Raw genomic sequence first — 25,258 nt, forward strand, 5'->3', positions numbered from 1 at the left:
ATTGACCGAGAATGTTCATCCAGATTTTCCGGCGTGGTTCCTCCTTGTTAGTGATGCAGGACGGAGGGCCTGACAAGGACAGCTGTCTAGTCGTTCGGACGGGGTGAAAAACCGAGGTCCCGTGTACACATTGGCGTGCACGTAATAGATCCCTTGAAGGTTGGAATTCGATAGGCCGTAGTGCCGCTGTACGGGCAAAATTTCCCTCATGGCACACTGTAAGGAGCAAAACAGTAGGCCGTTAAACCCCATTTCATTTCATTTCTGTGTTTTATCGGTTTCGTTTTGCGTGCGTGCATTGTACGCACTATTAATGACTAGTTCCTTTTGGATCGATCTCTGACCGTTTCTATTCGCCCCTTTTAAGCTGAAATATGAAAATACCGCCTTTCCTACCTCTGTTCTGGGGCTATTTTACTGGAAAATAGATAATAGTGTTGAGTTATTATAAATTTGTGTCAGATGTGGCGAAAAATGATTCCTTTTGGCGAACAAAAAAATTAAAGAATCACGGTGAAAATTAGAAGGTAAGGATTCCAAAAATAGCCCTAGAACAGAGGTAGGGGAGAGCGGTATTTTCAGATTGCAGCTTAATAGGGACGGATAGGAACTGTCAGAAGACAGCGTCCGATCACAGACCGTTCTTGATGTAATTGTATTAGTGACATACCATTACACCGGTCTAATAAACTATGTACATATATAATAACTTAGATCTGTTTGTTGCACATATTTCCATTTATAAAATACATATATATATATAAAGAAAAAAAAATGTTCAGAAGTAAACAATATCAATTTTGCAGTGATACAGAGTGAAAAAAATCATTAATTTTGAAACAATTCCCATCAAAGTCAAACTTTAGGATTTTCCTCTTATGAAGGAATAGAGATTTACACTACGTATCTGTGCCTGCAGAAATTATTTTCTGGGTTATTGTCTTTGTTCTAAAAACATTTTCAATAGGCCTATTTTGAATTTTTTTATGAAATTTCTTGTAGGGAGAGGCGTACTTTTAGTAATTTCTGCCTTTTTATGGAAAATATATAAAACGGGATTTCTATGGGGCACGTTTATATAGTTGACCTGAAGGACGACCTATCTCATTTTTTTTTCACATTGGTAGTCTGTATCCTAAGTCTTAAATAGAGTTTCCTCCCTTAGTAAAAATGGCGTCAAATAAGGAAAGGGAAGCATTTTCCGAACCAGAGAGAAAATTAGAGGTAATTTTATATAGTCCTAGGTAGTGATTCGGTCACAATGAGACGACCCATGTTTAAAGAGAACCCAAAGTCAATTTGATTTGTTCTCATCCTTCCGAAGCAAGCTCAAAAATTTGTGTAGGCCGATTTTCTCGGCCAATGTTTACCTTTTTTTCTATCATCACATTGACATATTTTTTTTTGTTTATGTTGTCAGAATTGTAAACAACTCTCAGAATATGTTGGATTAAAATAGAACAATACTTACAAATGACTTAGTGAGATTTACGTTATGAAAACAAATTTAAGTTTATATAGGGGCTGACTTAGTCAGTTAGTGGAAGAACAATGATTTCAACAAGCTTTTCCTAAATCGTAAAATATACGTATTCAGAAATACTCCCACTTGTAATACAAACAAGCAAAACGTTTTTGTAATGTAAGCGAGAAATTAATCTTTATTAAAACGAAGTGGATATTTAACCGTATACGGCAAAGTACATGTATCTACTTCCGCTATTTTACCTTACATCATTTCGGCGCAGAAGCACGATTTTATGGGGAAAACATAAACCACTGACAGTCTTAGTATCTAAATTAAAACCAAAATCCGCAGAAATGTGCCCTCGACCAAAATAGAATAATATTCTAAATGCTTTTCTACAATTTACATTTATTATCTTTTCTTTTAAAAATAATTCTCCAGTTTCTACCATAGAAATTCAAGTATGGCTATTTCGTTCCTTTATAAGAAACAGAAAAAGAAGCAATGTTAGACAAAGAACGAATAGAACTGTTGGGTTAGGGTTAGGTTTTGGGTTAGGGTTAGTGTTTGGGTTATGGGTTAATGTCAGACGCCAAAGCGAAAACTGCGAAGTCCAGGTATCAGAGAACTGTGCATGTTAAACGGAAGCGTACGGCAAAATAGTAAATAAAGTAAAGTGCCGTATACGGTTAAATATCCACTGCCTTATTAAAACAGGAAGTGATGTAATTGGTTCAACACACTTGCTAGTCCCTACAGTAAACATACAGATAAGGCATAGGGGTACTGCTGTCTTTGTTCATGCATTGTCGATGGGCCAAAAATCTGATCAAATGGGCTGTTTATTAGGATATAATAAACACAAAATTATGTTCTTCACTTTAATAAATAAAGCAGTCGCATAAATTCCCCCATACTAAACATTACGCTGTGTCTGTGACTCAATTATGGCCAATTGTTTAGACCAGGTGGTTTGTTTGACAGCTTGCATGTGACAGCTATTTTGTCTGTTTCGATGTTCTTGTGCTTGCTGACGGTGTTTTTTAACATAAACAGACTAAAATTATGGGCATGTGTGACGTGCATTGTGGTACATAATGTCGATTTGAACGACTTTTCCCTTCTTTTTCTTCCTGGGCTCGAATCTGTATACGGCATTACTGTAGACTCATAGAAGAGATACAACATATTCCGATGGGGAGTTGGATGGCTGAATAAAGTCTGTCATTGAGTCGACTGGCGTGGTTTCAAATCCCCGGTTGTACGTGACAAGGTATAGGGTCGCCTGTCCAACCTCGTGGGTTTTCTCGGGGTCCTCCGGTTTCCTCCAACTGCTAAAGACCCCTACGCACAAGCAAATTATTGAAATAAAATTAAAACCATATGTTAGTCCCAAAATGACCTAGTTTGTGTAGAGTGGACGTTAAACCCCATTTCTCTCTCTCTCTCACATATTCCGATACATTGGTGTGTGACATTGATATAATTTGGAAATTTATTTGAATATACAGTCTGGAGTTTGAGACTAGAAACACCGAACACCGTGGAAAAACACTCTATTTCACGGTGGAATCTCGGAGAATCGCTAGCGAAACGGCAGCTTGCCAAATCACCGCGAAATAGGGTGTTTCACGGTGAATTATAGTGTTTCGCGGTGGAACACGGTGAATCGCTTGAGTGCCGATATCATCCCGATGTAAGCATGTTGACGGAAAATGTAATTTATTTAAGTTGAATACAAGATATGTTAACCGTTGGCGAGACAGCTACGGTCGTATTTTTTTTATTTCTAACACACTGTACATGTATAACGTGGTGCCACCGTGTACGGCGTATGTAAACAATGAATAACTTACAACGTATCATTTCATCTTATTGGCTGCTACCAAATCCAAACTTTGAATTATATACGATGAGATTTTACACACTACTTCATTACTCGCAGCTTTAGTTAAACTAAATCCATAAAGCACAACGCCATAAATCACTTCCGCAATGTGGTTAACCGTTAGTCACGTGGTCTGAAACGCGCGAAAACATGAGATGTTGGGTTCGACACGGGGACTATATTCTTAGCAAATCTTGACTGTCACCGGTACATAATAACAATGTATTATGACGCATTAAAACAATATGGGTGGGAAGGGGTACTGTGACAATATACATCTACTGGGTGCCCCTCATTTCATTTCGGTAGAAGCGGATATTAAATAAAGCCATTTCACACAGACGCGTACATGGCATATATTTATACAATGGCCACACGTGTGTTAATTCTCGTCATCACCCCGTTATAATTTACTTATTTTGAGTACACTTCTGAATGATTCCATTCCTTCGTACGTTCAACTTCCCGATTTTCTACTGCATATACATATCAGCAGCTCAAAAGCTATACTAGACGGTGTAAGCGCAAGTTTCGTGATTGAACCTGCATCGATATTGCATAATAAATCCATAACCGACAATTAAAGAGATGTTTTGGGTAGCATTTTATTCTTTTGGTTCCATTGTCATGATTTTTATTGAAAATCGAAAGTAAGTTAATCATGTAATACAAATGTACAACGTATACAAATCATAATATTTTACAGTCAAAATTAAATAATCATACAATATATTCTTTTGGTTCCATTGACATAATTTTTATTGAAAATCGAAATTAGGTTAAACATGTACATGTAATACATATGCACAATGTATACAAATCATAATATTTTACAGTCAAAATTTAATAATCATACATGCACTAAAAGTGAATTCATTTTTTATTGCAGTTAGTACATGTATTTACTCACATAAAGTCTTGACACTTGGTAAACAATGTATTCAAATCCATCGCAAACACCTTTTTTTTCTTCTTTTTAAAAAATATTTTGTCTACACACACACATAAAATGTTTGTTTTTTTCTATTTAAAAATTTTTTTGTCTATACACACATAAAATTCATTTTCGTCTTAGAAATTCGTTAATCTTTACGACCACGCGCTCTTGCCAGGCATGTTTTTCTTGCACTTGAGGATAATGATGTAAAACATATCTTACGACGAATGATTTCCGTCGTGTATCGAGTTCTAGCTTATTGCATCTACCCCCACCGAAATACGAATATTTCTGCCGTAAGTTGTCGGGTCCGGTCAGTTCCGGAAAAAGTCTTTGTACTATTTTAGTTGCGAAATGGCCGGCATTAAAAGCATGGAGGTGCATGGCGTTCAGATCTTCAGCAGAAATACGAAATTCCGGTGGGATATCACCAAATTTTGATGTGTCAGTTTCAGGCGTTGGCAGCGTCTGTGTGGCGGGCTGGGGACTAGGTACTGGTGGTATCTGCTGATCTTGTCCCTCGCCATGAGGGGGGAGTCTCTGTAGTATCAACAAAACAAGATTATTCATATCCTTTAATTCTTGTCGCAGTCCCTTGACTTCTAGTTGTAGTTCATGCTGCTTTTTATTCATTGTCTTCATGTACCTTTCTACTGCTGAGAGTGTTTTCTGCCTGTTCCTATTAGGTGTCCTAAAAAGCTGCCTACATGTAATTTCACAATCTTGTAAATCTGGCAGGGCTTGCAGGAGGGACTGTTCTTCAGACGTAGAGGGCGATTCGACATCTCGGGGTACTGTTACACGTACGGGCACTGGTATTCTTGATGATGCCTGGAAGACTGATTCTGGTGTTGAGCTAGTTGAATAGGAGCTCGAGGATACATTAGAAATTGACAGATCACGTGGGTCATTGGAACTGAAACTTTCTAGCGTCGTTCGACGGATAACTGATGCCATTTTCTGAAAAGACAAGAGAATAAAATATATTTATTTTTATTCATTCAACAACACTTCAATATTTTGAGGGTTAAAGAATTGGACTTTTAATATTTAATAATGACATCAGATGAAAAAAAAGACAAATAAGTTTGAACTGCTTGTCTCAGATGCACTATATAAATCTGTACTACATTGCTATTATGGAAAATGGCTGCGAGTTTTAATTTTAAAATATTTTCCAAAGTACTCGCTTGTTTTCTAAGCTGAACATGAAATTAAGAGACTTGGGTTAATTAATTTACTGATAAGAACTCTAACACTTAGCAGTAACTTTGTGTCTGACCTCAGCCATTTCTTAATTTGTCACACCATGGAATAGACACGGCACATTGACATGTCACTTGTTAATTAGACTGAAACCATTTGAATATATAAATATGATGACACGTGTGCGCATGTATATTTTTTGCATATCTGTTCATGTGTATTGTCGTAGTCGATTCCTCCATAAAACCCAAGAAACCAGTAGCTCAATTCATAAAAATGCCTGCTACTCGTATACCACACTTGGATAAATTAAAAATTGTTGAACTCCACAAGAAAGACTGGAAGTGTTCTGCTATACATAGATACCTTAACCAATCTAATGTGAATGTGTCTTTGTCCGGTGTAAAATATACGGTAACCGCATATATTGAAGGACGATTTGACAACAAGTGCGTATTGACTGAAAAAACCCACCATTTTAACAACTTGTGTTCCGATGACATAGTATTTATTGATAACGAATTTCAACAGAACCCAGCACAGTCTGCCAGGGATATCCAGAAAACACTTTCAGCACACGGCACAGACACCTCGATTAGTACAGTCAGACGCGCCATTGATTTTGCCGGTTATACATCAACGAAACCACGATATTGTCAACTAATCAGAGACCAGAATAAAGAAAAAAGGGTTGAATTCTGTAGACATTTATTAGAGACCAATGACCAGTTTGATAATGTGATATTTACAGACGAATGCTCAATACAACTACACGATAACAAAACAGTTGCATATAGACAAAAAGATCAGAGAGCACCACAACAGTGTCGCCCAAAACACCCATACAAAGTTCACTTGTGGGGGGGTATTAGTCGTAAAGGAAAAAGCCAACTTCTTATATTTGATGGTATTATGGACAGTGTTTTCTATACAGAGGAAATTTTAAAAAAAACTTTACTACCATTCATAAATAAGAGATTTCACGATGGACATCGCTTCCAACAGGATAATGATCCAAAGCACACATCCCGACTTGCAAAAACATTTATGGAGGACAATAACATTAACTGGTGGTGCACCCCCCCCCCCCCCCGAAAGCCCAGACTTAAATCCAATCGAAATGGTGTGGAATATGCTGAAGCGCTACGTATCGAAAAAGAACCCCACCACAAAAGAAGAACTCTGTAATTACTGCCAAGACTTTTGGTACAACGTGCTTACGCGTGACATATGTAATCGCTTTATTGATCACATGTACAAGGTTGTTCCGGTTGTTGTGGTGGTGGGTGGGAAAGCCACGGCTGATATGCCTAAAAGACTTTTTGGGTCCGAACGTTCATTCGGGAAGGACAGTAATCATTTTAATCAAAAACTCCTAAACGACCCTAAAGTCAGAAAACGATTGCAATAAAATTATTAAATTGTTGTATATTTTTGTTATGTTGTTTTTGTGAAAACTATTTACCTTTCTTTTCGGTTGGGGTAAGCGACTCGTCGTTAAGGTACGCTTTGGTGTCGGGATTGTACTGGGGTTCTTTTGATGCTCATCTTTCTTCTTTTGTCCCATCTCCCTCTTTAGCCTTGACAATGTCAAGTAGTCTCCAGTCTTTATAATAACAGCGTCAGACACATCTTCGGGTTTGTTATATTGCACCTTGTACTTCCCATTCTCCGCAATCCTACCCTCTTCTAATATCCTACTTCTGGGAACAATCAGTAAGCCACCGTCGTCAAACTTAACCAGATAATGCGAGTACTCCTTGGTTTGATTTCTCCACATGATGCCGTATTGAATTAATGATAACCTGTCGTATTGAATAATCTCGAAATAAACCATTCGACTATAACCTGCCATTTATACGTACAAGGTATCGGCAAAAGTTCTTTGATTCTATTTACTCCAATTAATTTTATATAAAACAAACGATAATACTTCTCAACCACCAAGCTAAGAGACAAAGGCTTTCGACAAATCTACAGGAAGCCATGTCATTGTTTAAATTTGACCCATTCAGGTGGTTAATACAATGTAATCATCAGATTCAAGCTCTTCTATATACAAACAAAGTCTGGCTCCCTAAGAAAACATCTTGGTTTTGCTTCATTGTGACAAAATACCACGGGTAATACATAACACTTTATTAATTCAAAGAAAACAGATACATATTAAAACACAATTATCAATTTATTAAAACAACTCTTTATTATTGGTTCGAGTAGTCCACTACTGATGTCTTCCGTTTTGCTAGAAAATACAGAATAACTGTAACATAATTACTTATTTCCACGCAAACTGTCATCATTTTGTAATTAAACCTAATTTTACTTGCTCAAAGCCCCGAATAGAGTATCAATTGTAGCCGTGATTAAGAATTATTGCAGCTATTAACACGGATGAGTACAGATAATACGAATTAATCACTACTCAGTTATCGTTGTTTTAACTGATTGTCTTTGATGTGCTTCATGGTGAATTGTTTTAATACGTCATAATACATTGTTATCATATACCGGTGACAGTCAAGATTTGCTAAGAATATAGTCCCCGTGTCGAACCCAACAGCTCAGGTTTTCGCGCGTTTCTGACCACGTGACTAACGCATTGCGGAAGTGATTTATGGCGCTGTGCTTTATGGGGCGTTGATTTAGTTTAACTGAAGCTGCGGGTTATGAAGTAGTGTGTAAAATCTCATCGTACAAATATATAATTTAAAGTTTGGATTTGATAGCAGCCAATAATTGGTGGGTTACATCTAAGTTATAGACGAAGATGTAATGATACGTTTAAAAAATTGTAAGTTGTTTATTTTGGCATACATTTTCGCCGGCGTTATGTATGTACATGTATACAGTGCGTTGGGGAAAAAAATCCTAACCTATACAGAATGCCGGTAAATGTCTCCCCGAGATTACCTAACTCATTTGTTATTCAAATCGGCCTGTACTTTAAACATATTCCCGGGAGCATTACTATATTACAACCCCTTCAATTTACAAATGTATTATAGACAATATTAGTTCGACCCTAGCTTAAGGTAGGCTCGCAAATTCCTTGCGGGAAGCACGGCAAAGCACGATGTACTTTTACCGAAACACGGTGAATTCCTAGAGAAACACGGTGAATTCCTAGAGAAAACACGGTGAATTCCTAGAGAAACACGGTGAATTCCTAGAGAAACACGGCGAATTCCTAGAGAAACACGGCGAATCTTAGAGAAAAATCGCCGCGGAATTAAGCGAAATTTCACCGTGAAATCTAAGAGAATTCGGAGTGTTTTTTTTCGCCGCGTCGGCGCGATTCTGGTCTCAAAAATTTGGTAGGAACTGTATATGTACTATAAGTCTGTTAAAATATATAAAAACACTGTCAGCATGCACAAAAGCATTCAAGAAGATGCAATATCTGTCACTTGCCGGCAAGCCTGGAAATAAGGCACCTCTCATAGACAATGTCAGGCACAGATTCAGGCATTGTCAGGCACTAAACCTCTGGTGCCTGTCATTTTGTCCAGCACTGATTTGTCTTTTTTATTGATTAATATCATGTCTGGCACTAAGTTGAAAATGTCAGGTACTATTTGATTTTCATTAGTGCCTGCCATTTTGTCAGGTACATCTAAAACTGTTATTTCCAGGCCTGCTTGCCGGGTTCAAACAAACCATGTAATGTAAACATTAATTAGCCCTGTGACATGAATTAGGCCACATCGTACTGTTCAGTATGAGTGAATTTATGTGTCAGATTTGTCTTTGTGTATGAAAGATACATTAGTTAAGAGTTTAATAAAGAGTTGGTCATTCTTGCTATAATAATTCCAAAATAGATGATAAAAAAAAGAAAATATTGAAAATTTCATTCAAATTACTTCATTCTCAGCCAAGTTATCATTGTTTGTAGTTTTGACAAGATGTGTGCTTTGTGGTAACCATAATCGGGACTTAGCCTCGCTTTCTCATTTTTTAATTAAATTTTTAAATGGCGAACCATTTTAATATAGTTAAAATCTTGAGTATCCGATGCCATCGAAAGTCGATTATGGTCTTGTTTTGTTAATAAATGTCTAATTAATAGTTTATATAACATTTCAGGCCTAATAAAGGACCTGCAATAGGCATATTTAGCTCTTGCATAATGTATGTTTAAACATGATCGCATATTTATAATATCCCAATAAACAGTCCGTTTAATCAGACTTTAATCTAAACGACAATGTTTGAACATAAAAGAGCACTAAACCATCAATTCTGTATGCTTTCTATAGAGGGACCAGAGAGCGTCTTGAACCAATTACATCACTTTTTAATAAAAATGTATTTCTCGGTTACAAAAACTTTTTTGCTTGGTTTACAGAGGACATTATTTATCAATATATATTTCAGATTTATTGAAAGCTTGCAGATCTTCATTTAGTGTAGACCATCGAAAGTATAAAAAAAAATGAAACGAAATATAGATCTGTATTTTAATCTATGAGTGTTGTAATAATTTGATTTTCAGCCACCAGTTGATACGATGTATAGATCTACTGATTCTAACCAAGTATGTTACAACTCTGTCCTCCACCATAAAACATATTTTTACTCAACACGAAACTTGCTCCACCTTCAACCTCTTGTAGAGAAATTAGGTGGCTGAATAGATCAACATGTGTACTTTAGATCATAAGGTCTGTCATTGAGTCATGTGACTTGGTTTCGATTCTCTGTCAGGGAGTAGAATCACCTGTCCAACCTCGTGTGTTTTCTCTGGCTACTCCAGTATACTCCCACTGCTAAAGATCCCTGTGCGCAAGCGAATAACTAAAATAAAATTGAACCATATGTTAGTCCCCAAATGACCTAGTTTGTGTTGAGTCTCCATTGTGTTGTTTACCATTGTCAGTGGTGTATGACAGAGCGTCTAATTAATTCGCTACTCTAATAAACAATCTTCCTCGGGATTATCCCACCTAGTTTCCCATTGTCTTTTGTGCCAGATGGAAGACCAGCATTGCTGTCTAGTTCACTGGAATGAACGAAAAATGAAGTTTTGTCTAAACTTGCTCTTGTTTCCCCTTGGCAGCGTTGCCTGATAATAAACGGCATCTATTAGTTCAGATGGGACAAAAAAAAAAGTTTTGTGTACGGTGTATGCATTTGAATGCATGTTCAAGCACTTGCAACAGGTTGGCAAAATATCCCTACATGGCAAAATATCCCTCATATCACTGAAAATATCTTTCATATCGCTAAAAATATCCCTCATATCGCTAAAAATGTCCCTCATATCGCTAAAAATATCCCTCATATCGCTAAAAATATCCCTACATGGCATAAGCTTATCTTCATTATTCTGGTTGGTGAATAGAAGGGGAGAAAGAGAGACATTTTGGGACTACAGTAACAGATGGTTCAATTTTATTAGAGAAAACCCACGAGGTTGGACAGGTGACACTTCTCCTTGTCAGGTACAACCGGGGAACCAAAACCACGCCAGTAGTAGATCGTTAAAACTCATTTCTTATCAGTTGATTTCACAAAATGTACTAAACTAATATATGAACCATATTTTTATATTATTCCTCAGTATATATTACATGTACTTAGGCTACTGTTACCACTAAGCTGAGTAAAAATAAGTTTTATGATCTCCCAGTGGACATATTTACAACTAATATTTGACTTTAGTCCTTTCATATCTCTGGCTTTTAGCTCTTATTTACAGGGTTTACGGCTCATATCATATCTAGCTTATAATCTGTATCTCGCTAATATCATATCCGACTCTAATTAATTTAGAAATTTTATTTGCTAATATCAAGTTAATATAAGGTACATCATATCCAACTCTATAACGTAAATATAAGGTACATCATGTCCGACTCTAATTAATATTTAGAAATTTCATTTGCTTATATAATGTAAATATAAGGTATTTTTGAAATGAAAGAAGAGGAGAACGCTGCTGCCTGGGAACAATTCATGTCTCTATTAATTAACAGGTAACCATAGCAATAATGATCACTATGTGTTAGTCTAGTATTTTGCCTTATTACACTATTTTGCCTATACCGTTTTTTTAGGACTTCGAATTTTGTTTAATGGTTTGGATTGTTCGTACTTGGTTTTATTTTATTTATGTATACCCTGTTAAAATGAACATCAATCCTGTTACCATGGAGGAGCAAGCCACGGTGGTTCAAGGAGTAAGATGTTGGCTCACTAACCTGGCTGTCCGTGTTCGATTCCTGCTATGGGTGAGAAAGTTGATCAGGATGTTCCGAAGTGGTTCCCCCTTGTTAGTGTTTTAGGACAGAGGGCCTGGCAAGGGACAGTGCAAAGTCATTCGAATGTGACAGAAAACCCAACGCCTTGTGAACAGATCGGCGTGTATGTAAAGGAACCCTTGGCAGTTGGAATTTGATATAAAAGTAGGCCATCTGTCTGTTTGTCACACTTTATAGGACACAATAACTCTCCTCCTAATTGAGGTAGAATTTACAAACTTGGTGTTTATTAGGTGAATCAGTTGGAGTTTGAAGATGAGTATTTTCAGAGATAAGCAATTTGATTGGTCGAGACTTTGGGACATAATAATAACTTTGGTTCTAATTAAGTTCATCACATCAGTACCTTGAATAAGTTTGATAATGAGCATTTTCAGCTCAGGGTAAGCAGAGTATTGAGAAATTCGATTGGTCAAGACTTTGGAGCTCTCTCTCTCTCTCTCTCTATCTCTCTCTCTCTCTCCCTTGGTCCTCCGGTTTCCAATTTGTGTGGAGTGGATATTAAACTAAGTTTGTTGTCTACAGCTTGCAGTGTGTGTGTGTCTTGTCCGCTGTTGTTTCTCTTATGTGTTTTATTTGTGTGTGGTGCAGTCCTCCTGTTCTTACTATCATTACATAGTAAGGCCATTTATTTGATATCCATCCAACCATTTAACAATGTAACAGAGGTTATTTATTGAGATAATCAGCTTAGTTTTATAATAGTACATGTGTAAGTGTTTTGTTCTATTCTATTGATAACACGTCTGGGATTAGTATAGTAATAAAACCGTGACTAGCTTATAATGAGACCATTACTTCCATTAATACACGATGTAAACACTGTTTAGTAAACAAAGAAGGTATAGAGTTGGAAATAGATATAGTGCATGATTCAAGTCACTCAGTACTCGAGAGAACGGTAAATTGAACTCACTCACTTCCCAAGAGAGAGGATCAGAGTTGGAAATAGACATTATTGTTATTATTATTATTACAGCATATTTATAGTGCGCCCTTTCATAGAAATCAACAACAAGATTATGGACATGTTAACGATTGTATACAGAGTCAGTTAAAAGCCTGATTAAATAAATGTGTTTTAAGTTGTTTTTTAAAAGAATATATTGCGTGTTTCAAGTCACTTAGTACCTGAGGGGACGGTAATCGAAGTCACTCACTTCCCGAGAGAGGACAGTGAATTGAAGTTGCTCAGTACTTGATAGGACAGTGAATCAAAGTCTCTCACTTCCCGAGAGAGGGGATCGAAATCGAAGTTGATCAGTACCTAAGAAGACACTAGACCCTCTAAATCCTGACTTCAGCAACACATGCTCTTTGATTCTGTGCTGTATCCGAGAGGACATTGGATCTCTGTGCCATATAAATTCTGACTTTAGTACCCGAAAAGACATTGGATCGCTGTGCCACCCTGGCTTAAGCAACACTGTATACTCTTTTATCTGAATGTTGGAGATTCTGTCGTTAACATCAACCTCCTCCTCTCTACTTATTATGGATTTATTAGATCGTAGTGTAAGATATCGTTTTATAAAATAAAGTATCTCTGAATACCCACTTTAAAAAAACAGACACTCAATTGTTAAGCAAATAATTAATGTCATAGGGTCAAGATACGCACTTATGATCCCTTAACGCAACCTCCCATTACACCCACAGTGGACTGGAGACTATCGAAAGTATATAAAAAAAAATGAAACGAAAAATAGATGCACAAACGGGTCAGATCTTAATGCAGTTGAGGCCATCGAAGCGAAACGAAAAATAGATCTGTATTTTAATCAGATTAGGATCGAGTGAACAGAAATCAGATCTAAGACAGAATTTTCACATCATTGACATCTCAATCATGTTACTATATGACTGGCACTGCACGATTCAAGCCGAATGCTTGAATGACAAGGAGTAGTGGCACCTGTCCAGCCTTGTGGTTTTCTCCAGCAGCTAAAAACCACTACGCGCAAGCAAATTATTGAATAAATATAGTTTGAACATATGTTAGTCCCAAAGTGACCTGTTTTGTGTGAGTGGTGTTAAGCTCTCTCTCTCTCTCTCTCTCTCTCTCTCTCTCTCTCTCAAAAATCTTCACAAAAATAATAAGTTTTATATTAAATATATAAAAAGTTTCATTATTGATAACATTATTGATAACATTATTTTTATTGCTTACTAATTCCATAACCAAAGAATTATTGATAATAATTTAACAATATTACTTTATAACCAAAACTCAGTCAGCTTATATACATTATAATTAATGGCTTTTCAAATATTCAATCTAATTTTTATCCTATTTCTTATTTATGTTTTATTGATAAGAGTTTATCATTGTGTCTTTTTATTTCCACATTATTTTATTTTAATCCTTATAAGACATATAGAAATAGATTTCACTAAAAATAAAACACACTTATATGGATATACTACTTCTGAATTTATTAACATGCTACGTTTCGATACACATACAGATATCGTTTTCAAGCAAATAATGATGATCACGATATCTGTATGTGTATCGAAACGTAGCATGTTAATAAATTCAGAAGTAGTATATCCATATAAGTGTGTTTTATTATTATTTTATTTTGTCCTAGAATTTTATTAAAACTTCAATCGGATTTATTTGAAACAAGCAGGATACACGGCTTCGCTCGGGAGTCATAACTCCGAAATTGGAAGTGGTAGACTAACGCCACCTGGCCTATGTTACTCCCCGGTCCGAGCTACCCCTATACCCCAAATTTCAGACTCTGGGCAGACCTAGTGTAGCCACCAACCCCAAACAGACAGACAGACAGATACCCGGCTTCGCTCGGGGGTCATAACTCCGAAACCGGAAGTGGTAGACTAACGCCACCTGGCCTATGTTACTCCCCGGTCCGAGCTACCCCTATACCCCAAATTTCAGACTCTGGGCAGACCTAGTGTAGCCACCGACCCCAAACAGACAGACAGACAGATACCCGGCTTCGCTTGGGGGTCATAACTCCGAAACCGGAAGTGGTAGACTAACGCTACCTGGCCTATGTTACTCCTCGGTCCAAGCTACCCCTATACACCAAATTTCAGACTCGGGGCAGACCTAGTGTAGCCGCCAACCCCGAACAGACAGACAGACAGACAAACGACAGTCACAAATATATATATAGATTGTACTGTGATACTGTATCTAGCTACAGATATATATTAATAAAGGGAACCATGGTGGCTGAGTGGGTAAGACGCTGGCTCACTAGCCTGGAGGTTGCGTGTTCGATCCCTGCATTGACCAAGAGAGTTCATCAAGATTTTCAGATGTGTAGTTTCCCCTTGTCAGTGATGCAGGACGGAGGGCTTGACAAGGACAGCTGTCTAGTCATTCGGATCAGATGGAAAACCAAGGTCCCATGCATTCATTGGAGTGGGATCCCATATAAATATGTCCCATATAGACATATCTACCATATGACTAGAGTGGGATTCCATATAGACATGTTTGTCATATGACTAGAATGGGATCAAGGCTATATGATTCCATGTAGGATTCCACTTTACATATGACAAGGCTGTATAATGATATAATATGGCCTCGGTCACCTATGGCTCCCGGGCGTGGTTTTGATACCTAGTATGACCGTACATGTATGAGGGCGTCTTCTCAACCTTGTGGTTCCGTGTACTCCAGTTTCCTCCCACAAGTAATAAAAATAAGATAACTTATCTGCGATATCACCTCGGTGGGAGCGGACTTGAAACACTAATAGAAGGAAGAAAATGGCCTCTGTAACATATGTTTGATCGGTTTGAGCTTGATCTAACCAGTTAATACTCTTTCTCCTAAATTAATGAGGCTAAGCTCCTTTAATAACGACATATTATACATGTATTTGTATTTTGATGCTTTTTAGCCTACAGGCCCACCACCAACAGGTAATTACGACCTATTATATATGTATTTTTGCTGGTTTTTTTAGCCTACAGCCCCGCCACCACCTACAGGTAATGCAAATGATATTGAAGCAGCACCACCTTATGATCCCAGTAAACCCCAGGAATATGACTCCGAATTACCCACCTATCAACAAGCCTTACATGATCCTACAGGTAGGTTATAAACAAGCCTTACTTGATCCTACAGGTAGGTTATAAACAAGCCTTACATGATCCTACAGGTAGGTTATAAACAAGTCTTACATGATCTTACAGGTAGGTTATAAACAAGTCTTACATGATCCTACAGGTAGGTTATAAACAAGCCTTACATAATCCTACAGGTAGGTGATTATACATAGCTGCTTAAATGTGGTGGGGGGGGTGTCGTCTATGCAATGCAAGTCATGGATGGTTTGCCAGGTACCTGGCAACTCATCTTTAGAAAATTTGCCGTGGATGTTCATATCAAAATTCAAATATTTTCTATCAACAACTGTCTCCAAATTTAATGTTTATGCAGCAACCGGGATAAAAGACACAAGTTTATGTCAGTGTTCGCACCAACTGGGCAAATGGACACAAGCTTACGCCATATAGTGTGTGCACCAACCAGGCAAATGGACACATGCTCACATCATGCAGTGTGCACCAACTGGGCAAATGGACACAAGCTCACGTCATGCAGTGTGCACCAACCGGGCAAATGGACACAAGCTCAAGTCATGCATTGTGCACCAACCGGGCAAATGGACACAAGCTCACGTCATGCAGTGTGCACCAACCGGGCAAATGGACACAAGCTCACGTCATGCATTGTGTGCACTAACCAGGCAAATGCTCTAAACTGATCTATTAACAGCTACAAGAACAAAAAAGTTATTACAAGAACAGGATACAGAGCAGGGCTTCCAATTCAAAATTTTCCCAGCCGATCATTTTTCACACGATGAAAGTGGTGCTGTTTACAATCTGTTTACAATCTGTTTACAATCTGATTAAAATACAGATCCTATTTCGTTTCCTTTTTTATAGTTCAAAATTTCGTTTTACTTGTTTGTTGGCCATCGAAAGTATAAAAAAACGAAACGAAATATAGATCTGTATTTTAATCAGATTGTGCTATTTTTAGCACATAATAAAATGCCACAAAACAGCATTTTCAAAAGCCCTCGGTCCCGGCCAGCATACCCAGCCGATATGGAACCCAGGAAACACAGATTCAAATGTCTTTTTTTATCATTTACAAGTGTAAATTATTTGTTTTCAGTACCTCCTCCGACGTATGACTCTTTGTACGGTAAAATAAAAGATGTAAAAAAGAAATCCACCGGAATTGCTGATTTCCTCATGAAAATACTTGAAACTCTAGTCAGTACAAGTAAGTATTCATGCTCCAGATATATGATCATATTAAAGTCAAACATTCTAGATAAATGGTTTTATATAGAGCATCTCCTACGAGTCTTTTTTGATATCAAAAAATATCAGCACAAGTTGATAAAGTGAAAAAAATACCAAGGCTCTGCCGAGTGTTGATATTACATGCACAAATAAATAAATCTAATTCTTTGCTGTAGATTTCACTTTTACTGAACCTGATTACATTACGGCGGCGTAGTGATACATCATTTTTTAACAACAATTCAACCATTGCAAATTCTTTATATTGACCCAGTGTTTCCATCAAGGTCAATTAAATAACAATAGTTCATTTTTAATAAAAAAAAAATGTGACTTTTAATAAGAAATAAACTGTTCTTTGAAAATAAAAAAAAGTAGTTCCTTTTCAACTGACCAATCAAACTCATGTATCTCCTTAGGAGAAATCGCAGTAGATTATGAAATTTATCACACAAGTGATATCTACTGTAGAATGTATTATTGAGTGATATATGATAATATTAAAGTCAAATAGTCTAGATAAATGGTGTTAAAGTCTCGTAGCATAGGAATCTCTTTCAAACTTCAATTTTGTGCAAGATAAATCTCTAAGAAGAATATCATTCCAAAAGAGTGGTTGGATGGCCGAATGGTTAGCGTGTGCGCGTTGAATCATAAGGTCTCTTATTGAGTCAACTGTCATGGTTTTGATTCCCCGGATGTAAGTGACAAGGAGTAGGGTGGCCTGTCTAACCTCGTGGGTTTTCTCCGGGTCCTCTGGTTTCCTCCAACGGCTAAATACCCCTATGCGCAAGCGAGTTATTGCTATAAAATTAAACCATATGTTAGTTCCAAAATGACCTAGTTTGTGTTGGTGGATGTTAAACTCCATTTCTCTCTCTTTATCATTCCAAATATTCTTCAATTCTGTTTAATATTTACAAAGATATGGTGAATTGAAATTTGGATGATCTGTACTACTCGCTATGTAATGAGCTTGCTACCATTTTGTTTTTTGAGAACTTAATTTGTCGATGAATTTAAAAACGATTGGACTTTATCTAGCATTTGTATTTTGATGTTGTTTTCTCAATTAAATATTAGATAATCAGTCTGGATACATATTAACGTGGGCTAAGCTGTGAGAAATCAATACAATTCAAATGAAACAATGAAACTTTAAGGTGTATATTAATAATAATAATACAGGATTTATCCACATCACTAAGAGTTATGGTCCAAGCTTGACACAATTACTACATCAGATGATTACCTCCCTTTACTCCAGAGATTTTGATTTTTACCTTGTGTTTATATTTCACTGTAAAGTTAAAAGCTGAACTCTGATTACAAAACTACAGAAATAATTAAATTAAAAAAAAGATAATGCCCTAAACAATCTTCAAAATTGTTTTCAATTTGTAGAACAAAAATGGCGATTGCTTACGGCATAGGGGATCACGGTGGCTAAGTGGGTAAGACGCTGGCTCGCTAGCCTGGAGGTCAGGTGTTCGATCCCTGCATTGGCTGAGAAAGTTCATCCAGATTTTCTGGCGTGGTTCTCCCTTGTCAGTGATGCAGGACGGGGGGGGGGGGCCTGACAATGACAGCTGTCTAGTAGTTCGGATGGGACGAAAAGATGCACGTAAAAGATCCCTTGACAGTTGGAATTCGATATAAGAGTAGGCCATAGTGCCGCTGTCCGGGCAAAATTTCCCTCATAGCACACTGTATGGCGTATGCCCGTCTTCATTAGCCCAGTTCGGAGCAGAACAGTAGGACATTAAACCCCACTTCATTGCATCTCATTTTGCTTACGGGGTACAAATACAGAGGCAGGCCACGCCCACATCCAGTATATGCCTTGCCAAGCACTGTATCCACGTCCAGCTAGCTATACAATTACCAATTACCTGTTGACTGATAGAAATTTTTTCACTATCAGCTAACTGAAAATATTATTGCTACACAATTATTATGTCTGATCAGGTACATATTATTTTACTAATTAGACGAAATAAGACTACCACAATGTACTTTGGCTCTAAAAAGAGAAATTATTTCTGTAGTTTTGTAATCAGAGTTCAGTTGTAAGTTATCATGCCAAATCGCTAGGTCTTGCCAGCCGAATATGTGTAGTCCGTTTTCCTTTCATTACCTGTGAGAATTGATACGATTGTATATTTTTTATTTTTTTTTTCAGTGTGTTTTACGATTCTTCTTGGTATTGTTATTGCTATACCTGTCAGTATGATCGCAATCGGTAAGTTTCATGTAGAGTTTGAAACAATCTGATTAAAACACAGATCCTAATTCCTATTTCGTTTCGTTTTTTATAGTACAAAACTTCCTTTTAAATGTCTTTACTACACTAGGATCTGGAAGAGTTGTTGTCATTGACGTATTCTGGATGATGTGAGGGATTAGCCAATGAAACGATCTGTTACGTTGGGCTTTTGGCATGTGGTGCATAGAATTATGAGTAATCCACTAGAAACATCAGTGCTGATTGGTTAATAAAATGTCAAGAGCCACTTTTATAGTTCAAAACTTCCTTTTAAATGTCTTTACTACACTAGGATCTGGAAGAGTTGTTGTCATTGACGTATTCTGGATGATGTGAGGGATTAGCCAATGAAACGGTCTGTTACGTTGGGCTTTTGGCATGTGGTGCATGGAATTATGGGTAATCCACTAGAAACATCAGTGCTGATTGGTTAATAAAATGTCAAGAGCCGCTCGTATGACCTCTGACTCGACCCCCGAAAACATCTTGTCAGATCTTCATGTAGTGTAGGCCATCGAAAGTATAAAAAAACGAAACGAAATATAGATCTGTATTTTAATCAGATTAAATTTGAAAGAAATCGGCCAGAATTTGGTCAAAATAGGTCCGGATTGGAAATAGGGTAATTATAAGCTCCCATTCCCGTTAATATATCCAGACTTCAACAAAAATAATTCTTGGTAATTTTTTATGCAGAATGAAACTTTCATGTATTACTGGTCATTTGTTTAAACAATCTATTTAAAACACAGATCTATATTTCGTTTCGTTTTTTTTATACTTTCGATGGCCTACACTACATGAAGATCTGACATTTTGTACTCGAAGGTTGTGTCAGGGGTCATACGAGCGGCTTTTGACCATATGACTTCAGATATTGATTAATCAATCAGTGTTGACGTTTCTAGTGTTTTACCCACAGTTCCTCACTTCAACCAAAACGCCAGTAATATAACAACTCTTCCAGATCCTAGTGTAGTAAAGACAAAGACAAGTAAAACGAAATTTTGAACTGATGGCAAGGGCATGTTTGTTGGTCCATACATAAATTTGAATATCAGCAAATTTTAAGAGGTGAGGCTACCGGAAAAATGCTTTCTGAAATTCTAAAGCTAATGAATTGAAGATTGCACAAGTAGTTAGGAACTGTACTGAACAAGGCAAAACTAACATTAAAATGAAAGAAAAAAAAAGTTGTTGCCAGGGTAACACTTTTTGGCTGGGAAAAAGTATGAAAAACGTAGGTACACCATATCTCTGGCACTAATAAAGATAAATTTCTCATTTTAGGGCTGCATATTCTTTAATGATAACCCCAAAACCAGACGGAGAGTTTGTCTCTATAATTTTTATAGTTTCTTGGAAAATGGTGTTTAAAACATTTGCCTCACCACAATATTTTGTCTTTAGATAACTTTTGAAATATTAATGTTAATTCAAATTGCTTTCTGTCTGATTCTTTGGTAGATATTAGTTTATATACCCTGCAAATTTGATGAAGATATCTTAATTAGTTACAGAGATATAGTGTACCTACGTCTTTCATAATTTTTTCCCAAAAATGTGTTACCTTGGCAACAACTTTTGTTTAATGCTAGTTTTCCCTTGTTTATTACATTTCCTAACTACTTGTACTATTTTCAATTCAATAGCTTTAACATTTCAGAATAAAAAATTTCAGATAGCCTTCCCCCTTGAGAAAAATATTCTGCTTCTTAGATTCTCCTGCGTCACTTAAAATGGCATTATGGGAGATTAGATAAAGAGCTGTCGCCTGGTTCTCACTATAATAGTTAAAAAATAGATAACGTACATAGAATATGCTGAAAATTTCAGTTAAATTGCTCCACTCGGAACCAAGATATTAGCGATTGAATTTTAGGCCAAGCCTCGATCATTTGATCATCATTACTAAAGTCGATACGATTAAAAAAAAACAGTCTTGATTATCCATTTTGACGTTAAATCATCCATTACAAAATTTAATTAAATCCAATAAATATCGCATGCTAATTAATAATTTAGATAACATTTCAGGTCTAAAGAAAGACTTGCAATAGGCAGATTTAGCTCTTGGGTAATGTATGTTTAAAAAGAGTTGCATGTATGTTTTTATTTAAAAAAATGAATTTCCACAGTTAAATTTGAATGAGTGACATATATTCCTATCTATTATTAGGTTCCATACACATATCCAACTGCCCAGCAGAGAGATATATTCCTATCTATTTGATAGTAGCAGGATGTTTCGGTCTGTGGCGAAATTTAACGAGCTTCATTCCACGATTCTGTAAGGACGACAAAGAAGCAAAAGGTGAAGAAGAAGGAGAGAAAAAGTCTAAGAGTGGGAGATATTTACATCTAATCGATTGCTTCCTGTTGGCGTGGTTTATTGCTGGTGAGTTTACTTGATATATATATATATATAAGGAGCAATGGTGGCTCACTAACCTGGAAGTCCCATGTTTGATCCATGTGTTGACTGAAAGAGACTTTCTGGCATGGTTTGGATCCACACTTGTAGATGACAAGGTATAGGATTGTCTGCCTACCCTCGTGAATTTACTCCGGATCCTCCTGGTTTCCTTCAACGGCTAAAGACCCCTATGTACAAGAAAATTCTATGAGAACAGCACTGGCTCACTGACCAGAAGCTCCTGGGTCTGGTCCAAGGATCTTCCCACCTAGTGTCTGCTAGGCAGAGGTGCAGGATGGAGGCCCGGGCGAAAACCAGGGTTCTGTGTATAATAATTGATCATTTATGTAGCGGCAAAAATCCACAAATATTGCACTCGAAGCGCTTGACAAAACATAACTACATAAAGTCTTTTGCTCAGACGAGTTTTTAAAGGTTTCTGGAAGGAAGTGCATTATACCACTAAAGTTCACCTGGCACTTTAAATTAGTGCTGGGTGTTGCCTCTGCAGTCACGATACAATACATACTGCGATTCAGTTCCTACAATATAATTTGTGACATGATTCATAATCAGGTCAATATATACCAAGGATAAATGATTAATTGATATTTTTAGTCCTGCCAGTATCGTAGAAATAAAACTGTTTTATATCATGATATTGATGTGGATCAAAATAAGGACCCAAACAATGTGTGATGTGGATAATTAATAGTGACAGGTTACTTACTGAAGCCACAAAAAAACATCAAAAATGAATTGCGATACACCAATTCAGTGTCTTGCGATTCAATACACGAATCGTGAAACGCGATACATCCAATCAACGATATATCATGCCACCACTAACTGAAAATCAGTGTATGAGGAGGCTGTAATCACTGCTGTTAGGGCATAATTCGCCTGATAGGGTGTTTTCGCCGTTTTATTTTGATTCCAGGCTTATAAATGATAATGAATCGGATCACCTGCATGCTCGTGCATGTTTTCTCCCTCCCATTTTTAAAGATCCCTGCATGCAAACAATACTATAACACAAAAGGGTCTCAAGGCAAATTAGCCAGGTAATACCCTCTCCCTCTCTCTTTTTTTTTTCCTTGGTTGGGGTAGGTGGTCCCGAATTTATTTGGTTTGCGTTGAGTCGAGGTTAAATATATCTCTCCCTTAGCTTGTGTCCCATTATCTAAAGGTTTGGCCTGATGGATTTTGTTTGTATGTTGTGTTGTCGTCCTCCAGCTACTATTATATCAGTGACAGAGAATTTTATTCATTTCTTCAGGTAATGTTTGGATATATCAAATCTATGGTCATATTGACTACACAGATCCAACCAGCAACGATTATTGCCATCATACTGTGTATACCTTTGCGTTCTGGATAACCACGTCCGTTTATATTGTGATTGGTTCCATGTGTTTCTGTATCTGTTGTGGTAGCTGTGTAGCCTTCTTCTTGGGTTAACATCCAGACTGATGGACGTCACCAAGCTGTGTGGCCTTCTTCTTGGGTTGACATCCAGACTGATGGAAGCTGTAATGTGTCTTTTATTTTTTATAAAACTCTAAAATTTTGGCCACGTAATTTTTTGACCTTCCTGGCAATCAGATTAAACTACAGATCTATATTTCGTTTCTTTTTTTTATACTTTCGATGGCTGACACTACATGAAGATCAGACCGGTTGTATCGATAGATGACGTCAGAGGTCATACCAGCGGCTTTTGACCTATGACGTCAGACATTTGATTAACCAATCAGCATTGATGTTACTAGTGGATTACCCACAGTTCCATGGCCTAAAGCTCGCTGTAACAGAAGGTTTCATTGGCTAATCCATCACACCATTCAGTACACGTCAATGATAACAACTCTTCCAGATCCTAGTGTACATGTAGTAAAGACAAGTAAATCGAAATTTTGAACTATAAAAACTAAACGAAATAGGATCTGTGTTTGAATCAGATTGACCTTGCTGGTCAAATACTTGTAGAATTAAAGCTTCCTATTTTCTTAAATGGAACAGAAAAAAAAAAGATTTATTTGTCAGATTTGAGATCTTTACTTGCCCATCAATAATTATATACCATAAAGTTACAATTTCATATTTTCTAAGAAAGTCAAAACATAATTATTTCTATGTCTTTTGCTCAATAGGTTGTCAACTAACCATTATACGATCATAGGTTATCTTTCTCACACTTAAAAATCTTCACACCGGAAATAATAACACAATTACCTCCCACTTACCTCCCTTGTTTTCCTATCCCCCACCATGGAATAGCTATCTTCAAATGTTTGAATTTGAAGTTGAAAATAATATTTTTGCCAATTTCTCAACTGGCAATAGTGAATTATAGGATTTAATAGGATTATTCTTTTATAAGGTAGGACTGTTTATAGATATCATCTATTTTAGGGCTTTATTTTAATACATTTTAAAAATATAACTTAAAAATATGAAATTGTAACTTTAAAATAAATTTTAAAATGTTCATTCTCTTACATTAAAGGGACATTAACGTTGTTTACTATCTTTACAACGGTAACAATGACAATCGAGGCTACAGTATTATTAAAATGAGTATTTCTCGGCTCACAGTGAAGTAAATTGACTGAAATTTTCGGCATATTCCTGTTACATTATATATTATTTTAAGTATTATAACAAGAACTGTTACCTCTTTATCTAATCTTCCATAATGTATCTTTAAGTTTAGAATTTACTCAAAATTGTTTAGTTTAACTAAAATATAGCCCTTTATAAAACTTTAGTTGTTTTAGTGTATCAAATACATCATAGGTTATGCCTGTTCCTCAATCTCTGCCAATTTCTAGAATAACATTTTGTTTTAAAAAAAAAAAAAATGAATAAAGCAAATTTGATGTTGAGTTATGATTGATTTGAATAGAATTGTAATTTTGATGTTGTATTTTAAGGTAAAGAGTTCCATAAAATTGCTGGATCATATTCATAATGTAGCATCTCTAAGGAACCCCTTGTCTCTTTACCTTAAAACTGAATAAACCTTAACTTCATTCAAATCAAACTTATTAGGGTTGTTTAATGTTTTGTGTTCTTTAATGTGACGTGTAATGTGTTGTTGTTGATGCTTAGACGTAGATTATAGCGGGCAATATAAAGTTTCATATTACTATTATATGTTCTGTCTTAAAGATACATTATATAAGAGCTAACTCTGTCTATTGTTGGTCTTTATTTTGGCTTCAAGTGTTATATCAATTATCAATTAAACATTTATTCACATAACAACCCCATAATCAACTCTCTAGACTGTCGGTTGGCAGAGATTTAAACGGATTGAAACATGATTGTCATTTAATAATTTATGCCACTTCTTGTATTAACTTCAAACAGTGATAACTTGGCCCAGAATAAAGTAATTTGAACAAAATTTTTGATATATTCATTTTTTATCTTTTATTTTTGAACTATTATAGTGAGAACTGTCAGCTCTTTATCTAAATCTCATATAATGTA

The 25,258-nt window shown here is 36.5% G+C and overlaps 2 protein-coding genes across 2 annotated transcripts; one reads left to right on the forward strand and one right to left on the reverse strand.

Annotated features, from left to right (window-relative positions):
- Positions 1–1,164: 1,164 nt before the first annotated feature.
- LOC126831011 (transmembrane protein 272) lies at positions 1,165–24,562 on the forward strand. The gene is made up of 7 exons (XM_050561636.2): positions 1,165–1,224; positions 9,998–10,039; positions 15,719–15,848; positions 16,945–17,055; positions 19,261–19,320; positions 21,524–21,742; positions 23,040–24,562. Exons 1-7 carry the CDS (start codon positions 1,171–1,173, stop codon positions 23,219–23,221), a joined length of 798 nt encoding a protein of 265 aa, XP_050417593.2. The 5' UTR covers positions 1,165–1,170; the 3' UTR covers positions 23,222–24,562.
- Positions 4,170–8,808, reverse strand: LOC126818136 (uncharacterized). Its single transcript, XM_050545357.2, has 2 exons — positions 6,965–8,808; positions 4,170–5,253 (listed from the first exon to the last, which is right to left on the reverse strand). The coding sequence occupies exons 1-2, from the start codon at positions 7,352–7,354 to the stop codon at positions 4,417–4,419; spliced, it is 1,227 nt and encodes a 408-aa protein (XP_050401314.2). The 5' UTR covers positions 7,355–8,808; the 3' UTR covers positions 4,170–4,416.
- Positions 24,563–25,258: the final 696 nt, after the last annotated feature.

The sequence above is a fragment of the Patella vulgata genome, chromosome 8 (assembly GCF_932274485.2).
Source record: "Patella vulgata chromosome 8, xgPatVulg1.2, whole genome shotgun sequence".
Lineage (NCBI taxonomy): Eukaryota > Metazoa > Mollusca > Gastropoda > Patellidae > Patella > Patella vulgata.

Coding starts and splice junctions, on each gene's coding strand:
- LOC126831011 (XM_050561636.2), top strand. CDS start 1,171: ATGGCGTCAAATAAGGAAAGGGAAGCATTTTCCGAACCAGAGAGAAAA. Junction 1,225..9,997: donor AACCAGAGAGAAAATTAGAG/GTAATTTTATAT, acceptor TTTGATTTTCAG/CCACCAGTTGATACGATGTA. Junction 19,321..21,523: donor TGTCAGTATGATCGCAATCG/GTAAGTTTCATG, acceptor ATCTATTATTAG/GTTCCATACACATATCCAAC.
- LOC126818136 (XM_050545357.2), bottom strand. CDS start 7,354: ATGGCAGGTTATAGTCGAATGGTTTATTTCGAGATTATTCAATACGAC. Junction 5,254..6,964: donor TACCCCAACCGAAAAGAAAG/GTAAATAGTTTT, acceptor TTGTCTTTTCAG/AAAATGGCATCAGTTATCCG.